We start from the raw sequence: 21,261 nt of genomic DNA, 5'->3' as shown, positions 1-21,261 counted from the left end.
ACTTGATATCCCACCTTTCACTGCCCATAAAGGTAAAGGGACCCCTGACCATTAGGTCCAGTCGTGGACGACTCTGGGGTCCAGTCGCCTTTGACTGAACTTAACCATACAGGGGTCCTTTACCTTTGTTTTTGTTTTTTACCTTACCTAATAATGGCTAAAGGTCACCCAGTGAGTTTCATGATATGAGTGGCTTCATACTAATAACATTATTGCTGTTATTATTTATTAAATTTAAATATTCATCTGAAGATTCCAGGGCATCTCCAAAGATACTAGTTCTCATGAATATGGTGTAAACACTACCATCTATTTCTTACTCAAGTCAGACCAGCTCAACCTGGGCAGGAAATTAAAAGATAATTTGGTGCCTCTTGGAGTCCTTTATCCCTTTTGTGTGAGTAAAAATTAGCATGCTGGTAGCTTGGCTGTCACACAGGCAAAAGAATTTCAATTCTTGGCAGGTTCACATTCCTTTGTATCTGGCCTACATAAAGTATTACCAAGTGGGCAAAGAAACCTTTTTAGGTGAACAAGTGGATTAATCTCTGGGGGGGGGGGGGGATATAATCTAAACCTGAATTTGTAAAGATGTTTTGCAACCTGGGTTCCGTCAGACTCCCAGCTCCAGCAACATAAGGAAAGGCAGTGTTTGGAAATACACAGTTCTAAGCTTCCCGAGATGTGTGAATGTTCCACTTGTGTAGAACATATATCTTTCTCCACCTATAACTTCACTGCTACACTGCACAGGAAAATGCTATACTCATTCAATTAGGCAAGAAAGGAACTCTTGTAGGCATGCTTTTCCAAGGAAACAAAAATATCTACAGTCCTAACTGCAGTTGGAAAAACGTTTTGTGGGTGCCCACATGCATGCAATTGACCAAGCAGTAAAGTATTTACTTGAAGTAACACACTTGTTAAGTCAGAGTCATTGTGACATAGTAAAAGTTTTGTTTCTATGTCGCAAATTTTTAAAAAAACGTATGTGGATTAGCTCAGTAAATCCATCCTAAGAAGTCAACATGCTGACTTAACTAAGCACCTTAACAAGAAAATGTGATCAACATATGATCAACATATACCTAGTTTTAGTCAGTTATCCAAATACATTTTGTGTCCCCTTCTAGGATGACAGAAATAATTATCGTATTTGTTTAAAAACCAATAAAAAATGTTGTTCTTGTTTTTTTAAAAGAAATCACAAAACTGTCACCTATTCTAGAATCTCTAGACACCTTATTGTAAAGGAAAACTTATTCAAAGATTTTCAATTAATTTCAAGGCTCTCTCCACATTAGAACATAGACATTGCTGCCTTAATTATGAAAATCTGCTTTTAATTTTTCTATCTTTAGCTGATTAATCAACTTATTCAAGTATGCAATTCAAATTATTCAAAGCACAGTAGCATGCAACAAGGAGAAATACTTTGCACCAATGGCGCATGAATCCAATGCATGCAAGACAAGCTATGGGCTTTCAGGAAGTGGTAGAGAAAAAAATGGACTTTAGGGTTCATCTTTAAACTCCTGGAGGTTTTCCAGAAGGAAAGTCTCTCTAAATCAAGTGAAGGCTTCTAAGGTGCAGATGTTTAGAGCTGATTGTGAATATACCATCATAGGATGTGTGGTGACACCATTATTATGAAAAGCTCCCCAGAATATGCACTATGCAAGGAGAAACTTGCTGGTTTGCTGTTAAACTCACATGTTGTAATATGTTGCTTTTATTTTGTCATTATATTTTGTCATCACTTGTAAAATGAGGGCAGAACCTTGTGCAATTTGTTTACACAGTCACATCTGAATTAGGGGTCATTTGTATTCTTAATATTTGCTCTGTGTGCAGATGCGGGCAATTACAGGACAAAGAAGAAAATCTTAAATCTCTGGACAAGTTAAATATTTGGGTCCTAAACATAAAAACATATGCTGGGGTACAGGCCCCAGGCATTTCAGAAATGGCTCTGCTGCGTTGACCAGTATGCTTCAACAAAATAATTGTTTTCTACAGCAAAATCATGGCTTAAGTTAGCTCGTTAAGTTAGTTCGTTCAGTTATGCTACTTGTTTGAATGTGATAATGGTAACAGATATTGCAAGCACAATTCAATTGATAGATTTGGGTTCCTTATTTTTAAAAAAGAAGCTTCCCACAGTACATTTTGTCAATAATTTATTGATTTAAGATTGATAAAGTTGCAATTCAGGCACATCATCTGTAAGTGAACTGATGACAACTTCAAGTATTGCTCTGAATCCAATAGTATAAAAACTTTTAACATTTGCTTTACAATGACAAAACAGCAAAAATACAATAAGGATATTTATATTTAAAACCATGAAACCATTGTACTCAAACCCATGCAGTACAATTTTAAAAGGCTGAAATAAGTCAGTTTCACTTTGAGCCAAAAATTGACTTAAGTTTTTCTGAACTATACCCATGCTATGTGTATGATCCAAGGCTCCACACAGTTTCAGTGTGCACACATAGAACATGCCGCAGCATTGGAGAGGACAGGCAGCTCCTACTTATGCAAAGCTCCAGAGCTTTTTGGATCATGCTCTTATTAAAACAAAGGTGTCCAAGGTCACTGCAGACTCAGTTGCTGCTTCAAAGCTAGTAAACTCAAAGGATAGTAAATTCTCTCTTGACAAAAAGAACATGGGAAGCTTACAAAGATTAATAGTCTCAATTATTGCCAGTAAGAGCACAGTGCCGAAATGCTGTCTTTGGAGCGACAATCAGGATGAAAAGGAGAGAGTTTCCTCCCAAATAGCATTCTGGGATGTCACAACATTGGAAACCTATATGCCCAATTTTCCCTTGTTTTCAAGAAAAATCTATGGTAAGAATAGTCTCACAAACTATAACTGACAAACAGGACAAATGTATTTCTAAACAAGTGTTTTGATCCTCTCATATACAAAATGTAGATATTGATACCCAGCATTCTTGGCACTGGCTCTTGCAGTACGCACTGAATGTCAAAGACACATAATGCCTGCCAAACAAACAAACAACCACGGTGATTTATTTAAAGCAGTACTGAAACACAGCCGGGAGGGAGGGGATCCAGTTCAGTATTTTTCATGCAATTAATTGGTGCTGAAGTACAACCATAGATCACCAAAAACAGTAAAACCTGAGACACTCAACATTACATGATGGATGTTCAGGGCCAGGCTACATGCGTCACTCTAGCACAAATGTTTCCAAAAGATGATATTTTGGTTGTTGGCACTTCCCTTGTATTACACAATTTTAAAACATGAATGCAATGAACCAAAAAACCAACCATCTATTTAGACTACATTTGCAAAGACCTGGTGGTTTATCTGTATCGAAACTAAAACATTTACATGGAATGTTGAGTTTATAAAGCCAGTGTTTCAAATCACAGACACCTAGGGATCTGTTTAATAAATGATCACATTGACAAGAAATGCAAAAAATTAATATATCCCTTCTCACCCCTTTTCATAAATATATATAGTCTCACTAAATTCTTTTGCCTTTAAATAAGACAGCTAACCCTTTTATACATTAACATAAAATAACTGGACTTCCTGTTTGCACACTAAGTCTCTGATACATCACTGTCACGTATAAATTGGAAAGGCAAATTCACTTGAACACAACAAGTATTTCTCTTTTCATCTACTAATAAACTTTGTGTCAAGAGGAAATCAAGAAGAAGCAAAAAAAACAAACAAACAAACAAACAAAAAAACACTTTCTCCATTCCAGAAAACACAGCTCTGGGTCAGTGTAAAATGAGAATGATCCACTAGTTTTAATTACAAATTTTCAAATAAAAAAATAGGTTCTGGGTTTTCTCAAAGGCTGTTTTAGAAAGGTTTATAATTAAAACAATGAAGCACTTATATAAATAAAATCCATTTACCCAACTGCCTCTTTCCCAAAGACTAACCCTCCACCTTGTTATCTTTGTTAGAATTACCCCAATCTAAGCTTTGATGCACTGCTTTGAATACTCCCCAAGGGTAATCTACAAATACTCAAGATGCAGAGCAATATTATTGCTTATTGAAAAGATCCAAGAAAGTTTTTCCACCAACATAAATAAAATTTGCTGTTGTGGTAAAAGTCAGTCTGGATGTGGAAGACAATACTCAGCACACACACAAAATTCGGATTGAGCGTAAGCAAGTTCAAATATTTGTATTTTAGTTAAAGAAGTAGTAGCCACTTTTGCATCCCCAGTTTTAAAAATTTCAAGTGCTAACTATTATCCAGGTCTGGAAGTAGCAAAATTGGAAGCCACTTAAACACTGATATCAGACCTTAAGACTTTTTAATATCAATGCTCAGCTTAAAGGATATCTCATACTGGATTGATGAAATGTGGTATCATAATAGCTGAAGATTCACTTCAAAAACCAGTAAAATTGAATCTGGTAAAAAATAAGGCTTCACTGTGATATTCTGCCTCTGAACCCCTATTCCAAACAGGAAGGTTTACACACAGAAAAATAAGATCAACATTCCACTGCACCAAGTTTGTAAATGCACCAGTTTGCCAAAGCTCGAAAAGCTTCCCACCAACAAAATGTCCATTTAGATCCAACTGAGTACCTTATTAAAATATTATGAAACATTTTATTTGTTTAGTGTTATGAATGCACCCAACTGACTGGAACCCAAAAGGTGTCTCGCTCCAGTCTGTCAAAGGTTGTTTTCAGCTCATTGTAAGCTGTAGTAAGATCATCATTTACTATAACTTTGTCAAAAAGGTGGCTGTATTGGCTTTCCATAATTTGTGCTGATTTAAGCATTTCTTGAAAGTCTTCCTCCTAAAAGAAAGAGAAGTAGTCATTCAAAAGGAAAAGGAAAACAAGTTACAAATCTGCTGAACTCGGAGTTAACAAGGAATCAGGTTTTATGGCCTGGTTCCAAGGATCTTGCTGTGTGAGTAGAAGGCATTTCCATTTGTGCTGGGGGAAGCTGCCAATTTCCTGAATCCCCCCGCAAAACTATTCTGAAGAGTCCCCTGACCCTCAGCAGCCACCGTGTGTGTGTGTGTGTGTGTGTGTGTGTGTGTGTGTGTGTGGATCTGTGCCCCTCCTGCGTAAGTAGACATGCTAGCATACATTTTGGATCAAAGCCTATGCTTAGCTAATAGTTCATAAAACAGTGAATAAAAATTGTATGTTCTTTATTACAAAATTAACACAAGTCTTCGTTTCAAACTATTTTGTTATTGTTTTAAAAACTCTATTTTGCCCAGCAATTTACAAATCCTTCCTCTTTATCCGCATATCAGCATTCTTAGTCACTAACTGATAATTAAAGAAATGTCTCTGTGCTAGAAAAAGCACTGGAAAAATGTTTTTAAGCTATTTACATTAATGATGTACTGACCAACTACATTACCTAAGACTCTGCCTGCTATTAGCAAGGGATTTACTAGAACACAGTCTGTATTTTTGAAAGTTTGGTAAAAATCCAAAAGAATCGTTCCTTTCAGATTCATGGGTCTTACTAGGGCTCATTCAGTAGGTTTTTGCTCATGTTTTTGGAAACATAGAATGTAACTACATAAAATTAAGACAGAAAATCCTAAGAAGAGCAAGTCCCCAGGACTGTGTTATACTTTTACAAATTAAGAAACTATTTATGTATTTAATAGTCTTGTGAAGTCTCACTAGCCTGATTATTCCAAATTCATGTATTATTTTAAAAAACCAACATTTACAACAATTTTGTCAGAAACAAATTGACAATATCCACAGTTGGCATCCTTGCTAGGCATTCACACTGTTACACATACTCCTTTCCAACAACCTCCACAGGATTCAATCCTGAGAGACATTCTTGCTTGCATTCACATGATATTGCCGGACACGGAGGCTGTGCATCAATACGTTTATTGATGCCTTTGCCTTTCCTTGTCACTGATACTTATTCCTATAGTTTAGGTGCATATCTGGAGCAAACTAGAGCTAAATCTACAGATACCTGATACAATTATAATTGGCCAGACTTGTGACTCACTCATCTTGCAGTGGCAGCTGAAAAGAATGCTGGAGGAGAGGGGACATACCGCATTTTCCTGTGTATAAGACACCCCTATTTGGGGGGGGGGGACTCCAAATTAAGAAAACACCCCTCAGCACTAACCGTGCATTAGATGAGCCCCAATTTTAAACCTTTTTTGGGGGGGGGGGTTTAAAAAAACCTAGTCTTATACATGGAAAAATACGGTAACTGCCTCCATCTCTAACATGTTAGGTGTGACACTGCCTAAAGGACAGGCAATAAGAACATGAAATGAAGGGAGAAGAGAGAGGGAGGTGGTGGTTCTGGAAGTAACCGGCCTCTCTGATTCTGTTTCCAATACTTAAAAAAAATGTTATGCTGAAAAAAATATTATGTGCACTGTGAACAAGGGTGTGTAGTCACCTTCACTGACAGACACAGCCCCCCTGGCACCTTGTCATATTTGCAGGAACGCAGAAGTTACTTACTTGAAAAGGCTTGGCAGCACCTTTTTCATCCTTGCTTGAAATTATCTTGGCATTTTTTCTCGTTTCTCGCAAACGCTCAATTGAAGGAGGTTTTATAAAGATGACAAACGGTTTAAATTCTAATGTCCTTAAATGCTTTACTGTCTGGAGAGAAGAAAATGCTAAGTTATGAGCAGCTTGTTTCAAAATTTATTTACTTTGAGTAAAGCAAGTCACCTGGCACTCTCCAGTTTCCATCTGGCACTTCTCTATATTTTTCTCCCTCATCCCCCAGAGCTACTGCTATTAAGCATAATTTATATAGCATTTTAATTGTGCAGAGTAATTTACAATCATTCATTCAGAAAGATCCTCCATAGTATTTCCTGAAGTATCAGTCATGTATCATATATTCTAGTTCCATTATATAGGAGTGTATGTGAATGAGTCCAGTTCTGAACAGGCAGGTAAAAGTTCTCAAGTTGGAATAATTTAGCAAAAATAAATCTGTTTTCATAGTTAAAGTGGTAAGCAGCTAGTCTTTTAGCACCCAGGTCCATTTTCCCCTCTACTAGCAGTTCAGTCAGTCCCAAGGTGGCCGGTAGAACATAAGATTTCATATTTTAACTCTTACCCGCCTAAAGTATCTTATTTGTTTCTACAAAGCAATGCAAATCAGCATTCGGTTACCAACAGAAAAACAAAATGTTGTAGTTTACTTACATGAGGTTGTACATCCAACAAACAAACTTTATTTTTAGCCAGAACAGATCTAACTGAATCTATGCTGGTTCCATAGTAATTGTTTTTATATTCCCCATATTCAATAAACCTGTAATTGAAAAACATTATTGAATGTTTCCTTTAAAGACTCCCCAAACGTAGCATTATACAGAGATGATTCACACAATCCAGTTCTTTTTACTTCTATGTGAGAGTCTACTACAGATTTTTTTGCTTTGAGATTATATATATACAGTGGTACCTTGGTTTAAGAACAGCTTAGTTTATGAACAACTTGGAGTAAGAACACTGCAAATCCAGAAGGAGGTGTTTTGGTTTGTGAACTTTGCCTTGGAAGCAGAACATGTTCTGCTTCCGGTTGAGTGTTTCATTTGTAAATTGAGTCCCTGCTGCTATGGGAAAGCACACCTTGGTATAAGAACGTTTTGGTTTAAGAACAGACTTCCAGAACAGATTAAGTTCATAAACCAAGGTACCACTGCACATACACACACACACACACACACACACACAGAGTAAACCTGCTTTTATTTCAGAAACAGAGCAAAAGACCTAGAGAACAAATAGCCCGCTAAAGTTTTTTTTATCATCCTCATTTGAAACTAATGAAGTAAAAACATGCATAATCTAAACAATAGATTATTGGACGCTGTTTCCACATCTGACCTGTTTTATCACACGAATAAACAGAATCATAGAATTACAGAATTATAGAGTTGGAAGGGACTATGAGTGTCATCTAGTCCAATTGTTCAATGTAACTTCTTATATAAAAAGACTACAAAATGTTTTTTGGGGAGGAGTGTAACATTATCTTATGTAACACTGCATCAGCTTTATACTGAACAAGTTTGCAAACTTGAGAGTCAATGAAGCCCTTCCCTCTTCCTCCCACCCATACCCTCAGCACAGGAGCAGGACTTTGCTGGTGCTGTATACAGAAGCCACTTTTGAAGTTAATAAAAAGAGTTAAAACTTCTGACATCTGTCCTGGACATTTCAGAAGTGGTCTCAAACGCAGAACAGGAGATCTGCTGTCTAGAACTGCTACTGTGTTCATATGGATTATAATCACAGTTGAGGGCAACAGTATATGTAATTGTATTATTCCCATTAGTGGTAATTAATTTTTTCCATTAGTGGTCAGCAGTTGTCAGTTAATGTGCAAATAAGTGGTTCAGGCAAGCCAACAGATCACAGGTAGGGAAGTAAGCAGATATTTAAGAGAAACTGAATACACATTGCTGCCCCCCCCAATTCAAATCAAGTTTGTTCCAATCTGAATATTTAGAGGAGGAAGCACCTTCCATTTATAAATTGATGTCTAGCCACAAAATGACAAAAAACCATTGTTATGACAAAAGTTCTTCCTTTCCCACATACTTGTTGTTCTGTACATCTGTCTCAAACAAGTGCTTGGAAATAAAGATGTACTCAACGCCATCACTTTCTTGGCTTCTTCTTGGTCTTGTTGTGTCTGGATTTATTGAGAAAGAAATAAGAAACAGTTTACAAATGAACAAACAAAACCAGAAAACCAACAGAAGTCTTTTCTGTTTGATCACAGAATCATAGAATTGTAGAGCTGGAAGGGACCACGAGGGTCATCTAGTCCAACCCCCAGCAATGCAAGAATCTTTTGCACAATGTGGAACTCAAACCCCTGATCCTGAGATTAAGAGTCTCATGCTATCAGCTTGATGTTAATTACCAAGACATTGTTGCAATGTGAGTGGTGGTGGTGGATTAAACACAAAAGCTCCTCCCTCCTCTAACAAAGATCAGGAATTGGCTTAGGTTCCATGCATTCTCTCCTCATTCATGTTCCCTTCATAACATACAGAAGTGTTCCCAAAGTTTCAATATTCAAAAGGACATATGAGAAAGCATGCGTGTCCAAGAAACATTATTGATCTCATGGCACAGAATCAATTCAGTTTTTGGACATCCTTCAAGTTGATATGATATTATCTTTGTTGCAATTCCTGAAAATAAATTATCCTAAAAATTAGAATGCTTGCAAGACTTTGTGCCAATACTGCTTATTCTTTTTGTAACATCTGAGCAATATACCCAATAAAAACAGTCACATTAAAGCACTGGTATTACACATGTGCTGTACCACACACATATCATTCATAAAATTTTGTGAGTTTCAATAAGATTTCAAGTTATATTGAAAACAAGTGCTTTAATCCCTGCTTCAATAGTTCTTTATTTACTTCCTGCGCTACTGAATTCAGTGTTTCATTTGTCACTATAGATAACTTTATTTTAGATTTTCTCAACAGTTAGAGCAGATTCAGGACTTGCTCAGATGCAACAAGGCTTGTTTTGAGCCTTAAGCCTACATGCTCCCTTCCTTACCCCTAAAATAATTAAAGTACTCATTCCTGTCAGTCAGCTGCACCAACACTCAGCAAATGGGTGGCTTGCTCAAATTTGTTAACACAGCAAGGATATCAAATACGGATCAGTTCTAGTCATCCTTTGGAATGGTTTTGCCTCTACTCTAGCAAGTTGGGAAGTGATGTGGAAGCACCAAGTCAGCATTAAAGGTGCAGATGGGAGTGCAAACCTGACTATGGCGTAACAGGCCCCTGGGCCACTCCAATTCTGTCCTGTAGGGCCACAAATTCCTACTCTCTGTGCCATTTGTGGCACAACTTCTACAGGTTGGACAAAGCTTCACAATGCTGGAAGAGTACCCACCCCATCTCTCACAGAGATTTTAACTGAGAGCTGTTATTTTCTAAAGTGTTTAGCGACAGCAAGAAAAAAGCACAGCCTTTACATTCTTATTCAAGGTGAGCACTCCTAAAAGGCATACCCTATATGTTCAAACATGTTCACCTTATGCCAGATTAAGTAAAACTGAACTTTATACAGAACTGATTGTCACTTACGTGGCACGGTTACACCATAATGCTGAGTATCACTGATCAACAATTTCCGTTTAAGTTCATTCAATCCTACACCCACAGGCCCTGAAAGTTAAAATGCATTGTAATCAATTATCCTTTGATTACTATTTCAGTCATGCAACACCTTATGATGTGAAATTTAAAAGACACAAGGCCAGAACAAGATGTGTAACTTCAGCACCATCCGCATTCTCTAGGCAGAGATAAAGAGATTGTCCTTACATCAAGTAACTCTCTGTGTATATCATTATCTGGCAAAATAGGCAGCGGGTTGTTCATTCTTGTGACCTGTGGGCTTCAGGAACTGCAGTTCTACATTACCTGGAAAATGAACAACCCGCTGCCAGTTTTGTCAAAGAATGATATACACACAGAGTTACTAAATATACAAAAATATGAATCTGACAGAGCAGAGATTATTGGAGATACCCAAGAATCATGACTGGATATCCATCTTCCCACCAACATATTTAGGATCCACTGTACTCTGAATACAGGCAGCAATTTCATGTGACTTTGTTTCATCTTCTTAGCTTTCTCTAGACAAGACACACAAAATTGAAAGGTGTATTTCAGGCTTCCTCATCAATTCCCATCACCCCTGACCACTGGGTCCTGCTAGCTAGTGATCATGGGAGTTGTAGGCCAAAAACATCTGGAGGGCCAAGGTTGAGGAAGCCTGGTGTATTATGTTCAGCCCATCTTCTGCATAGATGGAAAAGCTGAAAGAGACACTTAAGTGATTAGCGTTTCTCTTCTCAGCTCCAGATCATATAATTTGATATAGAAGGGGCCAGGCCAGGGTGTGAGCCATTTATAAATTTTCTGAAGTTTAATATATTCAGACCTATCACAGTTATTAAATATTCAGATTTGACTAGTTGCACCCCAACCCATATGTGCAGTAAAGAAGTACTAATGAAGGCCAAATACTTTTCATTATTTCCAAACTATAGATTCTCCAGAAAAGCCAAGCTGTTGCTGAATTTACACCATGTGCACTTAAGCAAGAAATGGCAAGGCAAGTTTCATCTTTGCTTTGCATGAACTATAATTTATTACTGCAGATGAATGTCTAAAATGTAAACAAAATTTGTTGGTGCGGTCTGAAAATTAAAAATGACTGTGAAACTATCAGCATTAGATTTTTGTTCTTGTATTACCATTCTTACAATTATGCATCTCCAGACAACAGTGACTTATATGAAAGTAAATTACAATCTTATCTCTATGGAAATGGAATGGTTACTGGTAGGTTGAAAACTGATTTTTCATGAGCACTAGGAATAAAGCCTTCTATAAAGGTAGTATCAAAGCTCTGCACAGCTATGAAAACGTATTTGATTTCCACTTATTCATGGTCTTCCTCACAAGGTTTGTGAAACATTCAAGGTGTTTGAAAATGATTGTTGTATTGTTTTGTTGCTCTGCTGTATTGTTTTGCCTTGAAATCCAACCATTTTGGAAATTTTAACTGAATCAATGCTCTATGAACAGTCTTCAGTGCTTTGAGTATCTAGATGACCAGCAACCATGGCAAGGCATCTGTAACAGCTTACTTCATCTAATTTTATTTTTGGTTTGAACAGCTGTATCTGAAATAAAACTCAGGAAAATTTATTGGCTTGGATCCAAACTTTTTTGCTTCACTTTTTGCTTCACAGAAAGAGTTGAGCATACAGAAGAACCGCTCCCATGATTCCAACTCTCCTTCCATTCGCAGACCCCAAAATTAGGACCCAAGCCATAATATTTAAACAACTAGTTGGTTCAATCATTTTAACTTTTCATGTAAAGGTCCACTTCAGACTCCTCCCACCACTACTCTGAATCAAGATCCTCTATTAAGGTATTCTACACAATTTCCTACTTCTCCCTTACCTAAGGATAAAGTGACATACAGGGACCACAGGACTATGATATTAGAATTTAAAATAACCCAAATAAATTCATCTGCTTTTTTCCTGACATTCTGCAGAATGTTTTACCCAAATGGATGCTTTTCTTGTACAAACTGGTCATCTTTCCTAACATGCCAAGATTAAACCTTTGCACTGAAGTATCAATCGACACATTTCCCAGAAAGGAAATGAGTGTTAAGGGGTTAATTTCAGCCTTCCCTGTGTATCCCACTTGTGTATTAAAAATCTCCAGCTGCCTACCACAAACACCATTACTAGGTTTAAATAATTACTTTTGCCCCTTTTGTTCCATACTTGTTGAGGAGATATCATTTTATGGTTTATATCCAAGGTGCAACTAGAGCAAGATGTTTGCAAGCTGGGGGAAACCCTCTTGCTGTAAATCCAATGCTGGTGATCCATATTCTGCCTAATCTGCCACCATACTCTTTCTGATTCCCTGATTCCCTGCAATGAGGAGGGGAGATCACAGCTCATCATTATGTGCTGGAGCAAATGTCAGTCAGGATATGTACAGTAATGTTAAATTCAGACCTGCAGCATTTGGAGTTCTGCTTGTCTCTTAGACAAAGCACCATTCCGGCTAGCATTCGCTTTATTTTGTCAGCTGATCAGTTCCAATGCCCTTCTGACTATCAATACTCCTAACAGTTAATCAATCATAGAATCACAGACTTCTAGAGTTGGAAGGGACCACAAGGGTCACCTAGCCCAACCCCCTGCAATGCAGGAATCTTTTGTCCAACATGGGGCTCAAACCCACAACCTTGAGATTAAGAGTCTCAAGCTCAAGACTTGTGCTTTCTCCAGTGGGTTAACATACCACCCCATAGCTCAGGGCCCACTTACCTAAAAACAATGGCTACTTTATTTTAGGGACCAGAATGCAGCTAAATAAGCATTCACTATCCAAATTATCTACTGGGGTGAACCAAAACTGGTTAGAGCCTCCATCTGGGCCTGTTAGGTAGGAGAGAGAGAAAAAAGGCAGATGGCAGCAAATGTGCGGGAGCTGAAATTAGATAGAAAGGAGAATCGCATCCCAGTGATAGTCTAAACTCTACATCGAGTTTATATTCTGTGAATTAGAATTCATTTATTTAAAGTAAGTTTAAGTGAAACATCTACTTGGCAGCCAATTATTTTTTAAATAGACTCCAATAATAAATTGTGTTTTCAGTTACTATAGCTGAACATTTTTGCCACAACCAATTATGTGAAAATTTAATTATTTGTCCTTGTATTTCCTGGCACTAACATCAAAATTGTATTTCACACATCGTATTGGATGCAGCTACTAGCATGTCCAAAGCTTTTAAATCTGATCATTTCTACTGTACCTATATTAACAGTGCCAGTTTTTCCACATTTTACCCAAGACATTTTTATGATATTGGCCAGACTTATGCTGCTTCTAATACCAAGAGAAAAACATCAAAATTACTGAAGTCTGCAATAAATTTGTGAGCTGCTTTTGTTACTGTAAAAGCACACTTTCTTTACTTGATTTAGTACCACCAAAATAAAACGAAATTTCTAGATATCCCTCAGAGCCGGCATATGTGATTTGTTATAAAAAGTCTACTTATCACACATTTCACAGAACTCTGTTGATATAGGTGTAAAATCAACTCAAGCATGTTATTACTTGCTGTGTAGAACCCACAATCTCTCGCTCACAGTAGTAGGTGCCTGAACTTGTGCGTTAGAGAATGACAAAGCTGTTTATTAAAAACTGATTTTAAGTGTTCCCTTGGATATGAGCTATATAAAAACAGCAGTTCTACAGTTCATAACAGTCCCTGATAGAGGGTCATATTTCTTCTGGTCTGCAACTTTTTATAATGGAAGAAATTCTGCTAATGAAACATTGGCCTATACACTACTGCAAAAGAAACTAAAATGTAGTGCAACAAGTACAAGAACAATTTACAATTGTTGGATTGTAAATGGAGTATATTGGAAAATATTTCTAAAAGGCTTTTGTAAGATCTCTAAATTGGTTATCAAGTGTTGAGATTGCTGACTAGATTCACAGACCATAACCCCATCCTATTTTATGTTCTGGACCATATCTTAAGTTTCTGCAAGTGACCAGTCCTGAGCATATGATGGAATTAACTGCTGAGGTAATATAGGAATCACCCAACACAAGAACAGAACAGAACAGAACAGAACAGAACAGAACAGAAGACTGATTGGGCTACCCTGCAACTATAGTCAGCTACTAGTCCACATTGGCCCCACTTATTTTTGATAAAACACAGTTAAGGAAGACTAGGAATCTGTTTGGAAGAAAAGGGTAGCTTGTTTATGTAACACATTAGCAAATAGTGTTTGGTATATTGATTGCTTCATAGTTATGTTCCTTAGCTTCATAATTGATGCAATAGTGGGTATTTTTTTATTGGCTACTGGCAAATAATAAAACTCTGACAAGTTTACCCTGGAGTCAAATAAAATGGCACTCTAAAGCAAACGGAAGCAAAACTGATGAAATCTGCTGTGGCTATGTGTCAAACACTTAATAATAATGATAATAAAGAGTCTTGCACCATGACTGCAGATCTGCTTGTGATTAGCTATCCCTACAGTGTGATGAGATTTAAGAGCACAGGAAAAGGGGAGCGAGCTAGCTAGCTAGCTAAATAAATGTCTTGTGAACCATCTCAAGGCATTTGTTGACTATGAATACAAGTTGACTATTTGTTGACTATGACCTGAATACCAGTTGGCAGGAATTACAACTTGGGAGAGTGCTATTGCACTCATGTTCTGCTTGTGGGCTTCCCATAGGTATGTGGTTGGCCACTGTGAGAACAAGATGCTAGACTAGGTGAGCCTTGGCCTGAATCGGGAGGCTTCATCTTAGGTTGTCTTTTTGAGACAGGTAAAATAAAGCCGAATAAAGCTTAGAACGCCTCCCCCTCTGCAGTGTAATTCACCCAACCGGGCAAGATTCTGAATCAAGTTTTAAGTGCTCGGCAAAGAGGAGCTCACAATCCTTAACTAAGAACTGAAACACATTACATCTGCATGATAGGGAGAGAAACTTTACAGAAAGGCTGTAAGCTAAACATGGGTAGATCTCCAGCTACTCCTTTTCCATGTGGGAAAACAACGTATGTGACTGAAAAGGGATGAAAATCATCTTTTCAGCAGGTGAATGCACAGGCTGTCAGGCCAGGAAAAAGAATGATGGAAGCTGTAAAGACAGAAATTCACTCTCTCTGTTTCTGGGCCTCACATACTGAGGAGAGCCTTCTCATATCCTTCTTGCTTTCAGGCCCAGGATAAATATGATGAATATTCATGCAATCTGGCCAATATGGCTAGGTGGACTTGAAAAAAGTCCATGAGACTTTCATGCTGGATGTTTACAGTTCTCAGATATGCATATAGACACATGCTCTAGCTGCTATTGTGCCGGGGCACCTCTGAATCTTTCAGCTATCAGCTTTCTGAGGGTTACATGCCAGCGGTGGATGAGGCCAGAGGCAAAAGAGCAACTAATGTACATTTTTATCTTTGTACAGTACCTGCCTGCCCTTGTGGTTCCTTATAAATATACTAGAATATATGGACCTCAGGAAACATCTGCTTCCACATGAGCGTCTTGAGACTTTTGAACATTTCAGGTTGCTTTGGCATATGATTTTTAAAGTCCAAAAAGATAACATGAAACACAAAACAGTTTAGTCTTTATTTAAACAACCTAGGTTCCTAATTCAAATAATTAAAACTTACCAACCAAGACAACAAGTCTGTATTTCTCATTGGGCTGTCGTCTATACTTTGCTACTTCTTCGTAAGTTGGGACATCTGCTGTATCGTACTGATCACTCTTCTTGCATTCATACATAGTCTTGTTTGTTTTTCTATCTTTTCTGCTGAGACGAAAACTCCTCCTGAAACCAGCTGTAGTTACGAGATTTAAAAAAAGAAGCAGAAGCAGGGGTTACTGTCATCAGCCTAGCCAGTAGCCCATCTGCAACAAACGCTCCTTCATATGGGCATTTGTTACTTTTGTTACTTAGTAATTTTTCTTCCTTATATCTTGAAGGAACAAATTCAAAGTCCAAATTGTTTTCCATATATATTTGATTAGGCTCATGCAAGGGCATATGGGAGCCATATGGGGTGAAATTTGACGTCTTTTTAATCTCCATTGTTTTGTGTTTACTTTTGAAGTTCCCCTATGTTTTTAGATAGGATTGTGGCCTAATCGCATTACCAAATTATTTTTATTCAAAAGGTGCCAATTTCAAAGTGTACGGGTTGCTGGTGAAAATTAGGAATGATGTATTTTTTAAAAAACAACATCATATTGGTATAGCAGGCTAGATCTCTGTTAAGCACTGAGAACAGAAATATGGGGAAATGTCACATTTGTAATACAGACTTGCAAAATTTGCTGATATCCCTACCCCCAAAATACTGATAATTACCCCAACTCCCAGATACTGATCATTTTAATAAGTGCTTGCAGAATCAACAGAAGACACTCATTTTTTATCTAAATATGTTCCCACCTGAGATCATATATTTGACATCCACACTGGTTCAAAGAAAGTCAACAACAGCGATGAATGTTTCTAAAAACCTATTAGTTATAGCTGTCAACTTTTCCCTTTTCTTGCAAGGAATCCTACTCGGAATAAGGGAATTTCCCTTTTAAAAAAGGGAAACGTTGACAGCTATGCCTATTAGTAGCTTCACAGTCTTGAATTACATTAAAAATCCATTTTAATCATTGCAACACCAATATGCTTTGTTCTGATAACACATACATCATTAAATGGGGCACAAGATAAAATATAGTTAAGGGGAGAAACAGTCAATATATTAAACGACATAGCTCAGCCAGTCTACAGTTGTGTTTGTCACTTGAGTCAGATGTTCTACTCTGAGCAATCCAGGACAGGCTTCTTATGATGGGAAATAGATCTCATGCCTCCTTGCTTGCTGAGACAGATCTTCACTGAGTTGTTGCTTGTCCTTACCAAGATCTGCTTGCCTTTTATGTTGCCTAGAAAAGCCCAACGTATCAGTAGGATCACCTTTAATTCAAGCCACTTGATACTTCTTTACATTTCAATACTTTGCATCCTCTGGTGCACTATTGGTATGACCAGAACCTTCATAAACACCATGGGAGCAGCAGTGAGACAAAATGGTAGTGCTCAGAATCAATAGCGACTGCTTTTAATAGAACCACAGGAATGTCTTGTCCCTTAAATGAATGAGTTACACAGATAAACATCTAAGAATTCTATCACTCCCACCCTGAACTCCAGTCACAACTGCATCCCAGCATGCTGATCTGCCAGAGAATACAATACTTCTGACGTGCTGCTGTAGATCAGAGCTAGAAATTAAAAGATAACTGAATGCAGGAATAATTCTGAATCACTACAGCCAGCCGTAAACCTGAATAGGCAAAAATTTAAAGCTGTGATTGTCAGATGAAGGGTGGTATACAAATTTAATAAACAACAACAAATAGAAATGCAAGGAAAATGCAAGGGAAAGTCATTTAAAAAACTCATCAGAGTAGATGTTGAAATAAGGGATGTATGAAGAGATGACAGTAATTATTATCACCATCAATATGAAGCCTCTGCACTGCCTTCACCCAAACAACTTTGGAATAATCCCCATTGTAGGGTATGCACCCTAAACAACAAATGGTTGTCATAACCTTCCCCCACCCCCCAGTATTCTACTGAGGCATCTATCAACTGAGGTTGATATCTACTGAGGTGTTCATTAGTATGCGGATGATACCCAGCTCTACCTCTCTTTTAAATCAGAACCAGTGAAGGCGGTGAAGGTCCTGTGTGAGTGTCTGGAGGCGGTTGGAGGATGGATGGCGGCTAACAGATTGAGGTTGAATCCTGACAAGACAGAAGTACTGTTTTTGGGGGACAGGAGGCAGGCAGGTGTGGAGGATTCCCTGGTCCTGAATGGGGTAACTGTGCCCCTGAAGGACCAGGTGCGCAGCCTGGGAGTCATTTTGGACTCACAGCTGTCCATGGAGGCACAGCCTGGGAGTCATTTTGGACTCACAGCTGTCCATGGAGGCATAGGTCAAATCTGTGTCCAGGGCAGCTGTTTACCAGCTCCATCTGGTACGTAGGCTGAGACCCTATCTGCCTGTGGACTGTCTCGCCAGAGTGGTGCATGCTCTGGTTATCTCCTGCTTGGACTACTGCAATGCACTCTACGTGGGGCTACCTTTGAAGGTGACTTGGAAACTACAACTAATCCAGAATGCGGCAGCTAGACTGGTGACTGGGGGCGGCCGCCGAGACCATATAACAATTTTGAAAGACCTACATTGGCTCCCAGTACGTTTCCGAGCACAATTCAAAGTGTTGGTGCTGACCTTTAAAGCCCTAAACGGCCTCAGTCCAGTATACCTGAAGGAGCGTCTCCACCCCCATCGTTATGCCCGGACGCTGAGGTCCAGCGCCGAGGGCCTTCTGGCGGTTCCCTCATTGCGAGAAGCAAAGCTACAGGGAACCAGGCAGAGGGCCTTCTCGGTAGTGGCGCCCGCCCTGTGGAACGCCCTTCCAGCAGATGTCAAAGCGATAAACAACTACCTGACATTCAGAAGACATCTTAAGGCAGCCCTGTTCAGGGAAGTTTTTAACGTGTGATATTTTACTGTATTTTTGGTTTCTATGGAAGCCGCCCAGAGTGGCTGGGGAGGCCCAGCCAGATGGGCGGGGTATAAATAATAAATTATTATTATTATTATTATTATTATTATTATTATTATTATCAAGCAGCCACCCACTCTACATTCCAATAGACAGCAAAACAAACAAAGCAGCAATGGGAAGGACCCCCAGATTTCATCTCCCACATTTTCAAAGAGTTTCTAAAGCAGCTGCTCTATATGGATGGCAGGAAGCAAAGTGAAACAAACAGAGCAGCAACTGTGTGGATCCAAGGACAAGGATATAAGACAGATGCAGGAAAAGGGCACTAAAGGGGGACACCAGCTATGTGGAGCCCCAAGTTTTCCCACTGCCTGGTGTCTAAACAGCTCACTTATCAATCACAGCTCCCACTTCACTCACTGGCTAATCATTTCACAGAATTATTGGTGCTTAGAAGGGTACCTTTCACACTTTGATTATATTTTTTTCCTAGGAGGAGTAGAGACATGTACTTTTGAAAAATGAAAGCTGGGGGCACCAAATAAGGCCTTCACTGGTTCCATGGTGCTTATGGCAGCCTGGTAGCTCCTTCCAATAGAGGAGTCAACTTTGCAAGCTAACCCTGTTTCCTGCTGGTGGGAGAGGCACTCCTGGAGGGTATCTGAATGCCCTCCTTACTCTACAAAAGAATAGCTGCTGCTCAAAAGGAGTTTAGGCTCCCCTCTAGAAGTACATACTTGAGGGAAAGCAAAAACTTTCCTCTGTTTTGTTCCACAGATCATCAGTGAAAGGCACTGAAAATTAAGCCAGCTCCTGGGTGCAGAACCCTTTGCATCAATCCTATTTCATGGTCAAACTAGATTGTAACAAATTAGCAAACACTGAACAGGACTTCACACCCCCTAATGCTAATCCCTTCTTCCTGGTCAGGTTAAAGTGTTAGACTATTCCAAGTGCAATCAACCACTTTAGCAATGCTACCCACTGAACACGTTCCTAGCAACTAGCTGTAGAAACAAAAGAGAGCAGCACCCCCTCTTCTGGTAATGGCTCACATCATTCTTCTTGGAGACTAAAACCGGTATTTATATTGAGTTTACAGAGTTTTTAAGTATGTTAATAAATAGCTATTTAAATAGTTTTCTCCAAAAGGGTGAAACCAATTATTGTTTTTAATAGTATGCAAACAGTTTACTACCAACAAAATAGTTTAACTACATGGTTTGAACCATTAAACTACATGAAAATTAGTTCAACTTCTGTCCTTCACTGCTGCCCATTTAATACCAATCACTGTTTTTCAAAATTGTATACCCTTTTTTCTCTATATACATTGAAGACAACCCTTTGTCTTCAATGTATATAGAGAAAAAGACAAGCCATTGTTTCCAACAAGTATCAACAGCAAACATCTCACAAAAAGTAGGTATCATTTAGACATAAATGGTAAAGCCCTGCCCACAGGCTCACAATCTACAATGATATACATGCTTTGTATATACAAATTTAATACAGTTTGACATATATTATAGACAAATAGCAAGTTCTCTGTTAAACCAGCACCATATCATTGACTAGCACAGTAAAAACATTGTTAATTATTTCTGGACAACTCCAGTCTGTAGGAAGTTCATTTCTGAGGCCACCTTATAACAGTACACCCAATTCCTGACATATGACTAGGGCTTTTAAATAGTTGTTATTCTGTATGTCTGATACCACTGTGGTTTCACATTATGAATCCCAGAAATAACATTTCATGAAAACCGAATGAAGCTATAACACTTCCACCCTGTATCCACAGTTAAGAAACTGGGAGTGACCCAATGGTCTCCCCTTCTTTCTCCAACTTTCCAGCAAAAGTTTCCTTCCAAGCCTTAGCTTGGAGTGCATCTGCATTGGCACTCACAAGGTTCCCTTCTAAACTAACGCTTGCTAACCTGCTTCAGATCCTGGTTGGAACGGTGGAGATTAGTGAACATACTGGGCCAAGAGTGATACCAAACTGAACAGGGTGACTGCAGATACCTCAGAGTATGTAAGTAGCACCTACATGGAGGCTCATAGAGCCCTGCTGGTAGAAGTATATAGGAGGAAGGCAAAGGTAGTGATGGAGTTTTCTCCCCCCTCTCATTACCAATGAATTCTGGCATACCTCCACACATCCCATGAACTACTCGGAATAATCTTATGATAACTACCTAGTTCCTTGATCTGAAACTTATTGTTATGCAGTTTTATTCTGTATGACAAAAGGTGTGAGTTAAGGTTGATAATCCATCATACTCAATTCTACTAAGTTAAAGAAAACATATATTTCAACAGAAGAGATCAACTAGCAAGGTCTGGCATTAAAGTTGCTAATTTGAATAGTGCCATCAGTGGTACTGCTATTATTTATCAGTCTCCCAACAGCAGTTCCTTGAGTGATGTCAATGATCAAAAACTATTTACACAAAACAAGAAATCATTAAAGAGAATAAAACAACTATAAAACAGAGACCACAAGATTAGAAATCACAACA

General features: G+C 38.5%; 1 protein-coding gene across 3 annotated transcripts in view; it reads right to left on the bottom strand.

Annotated features, from left to right (window-relative positions):
• Nucleotides 1–2,167: 2,167 nt before the first annotated feature.
• MPP7 (MAGUK p55 scaffold protein 7) overlaps nucleotides 2,168–21,261 on the bottom strand; it is a 76,377-nt gene continuing 57,283 nt past the window's right edge. For all 3 annotated transcript variants that reach the window (XM_080975304.1, XM_080975303.1, XM_080975305.1), the window contains 6 exons: nucleotides 15,816–15,986; nucleotides 10,129–10,209; nucleotides 8,606–8,699; nucleotides 7,202–7,310; nucleotides 6,500–6,643; nucleotides 2,168–4,825 (listed from right to left, as the gene is read on the bottom strand). In XM_080975304.1, the coding sequence (XP_080831430.1) occupies nucleotides 4,646–4,825; nucleotides 6,500–6,643; nucleotides 7,202–7,310; nucleotides 8,606–8,699; nucleotides 10,129–10,209; nucleotides 15,816–15,986 (779 nt within the window). In that variant the 3' untranslated portion in view covers nucleotides 2,168–4,645. The remainder of the gene's footprint in view (nucleotides 4,826–6,499; nucleotides 6,644–7,201; nucleotides 7,311–8,605; nucleotides 8,700–10,128; nucleotides 10,210–15,815; nucleotides 15,987–21,261) is intronic.

This window comes from Podarcis pityusensis (assembly GCF_964106645.2).
Source record: "Podarcis pityusensis genome assembly, chromosome: 12".
In the NCBI taxonomy this organism is placed as follows: domain Eukaryota; kingdom Metazoa; phylum Chordata; class Lepidosauria; order Squamata; family Lacertidae; genus Podarcis; species Podarcis pityusensis.
The sequence above is the reverse complement of the archived record's forward strand: the minus strand, read 5'-3'. Positions and strand labels throughout refer to the sequence as shown.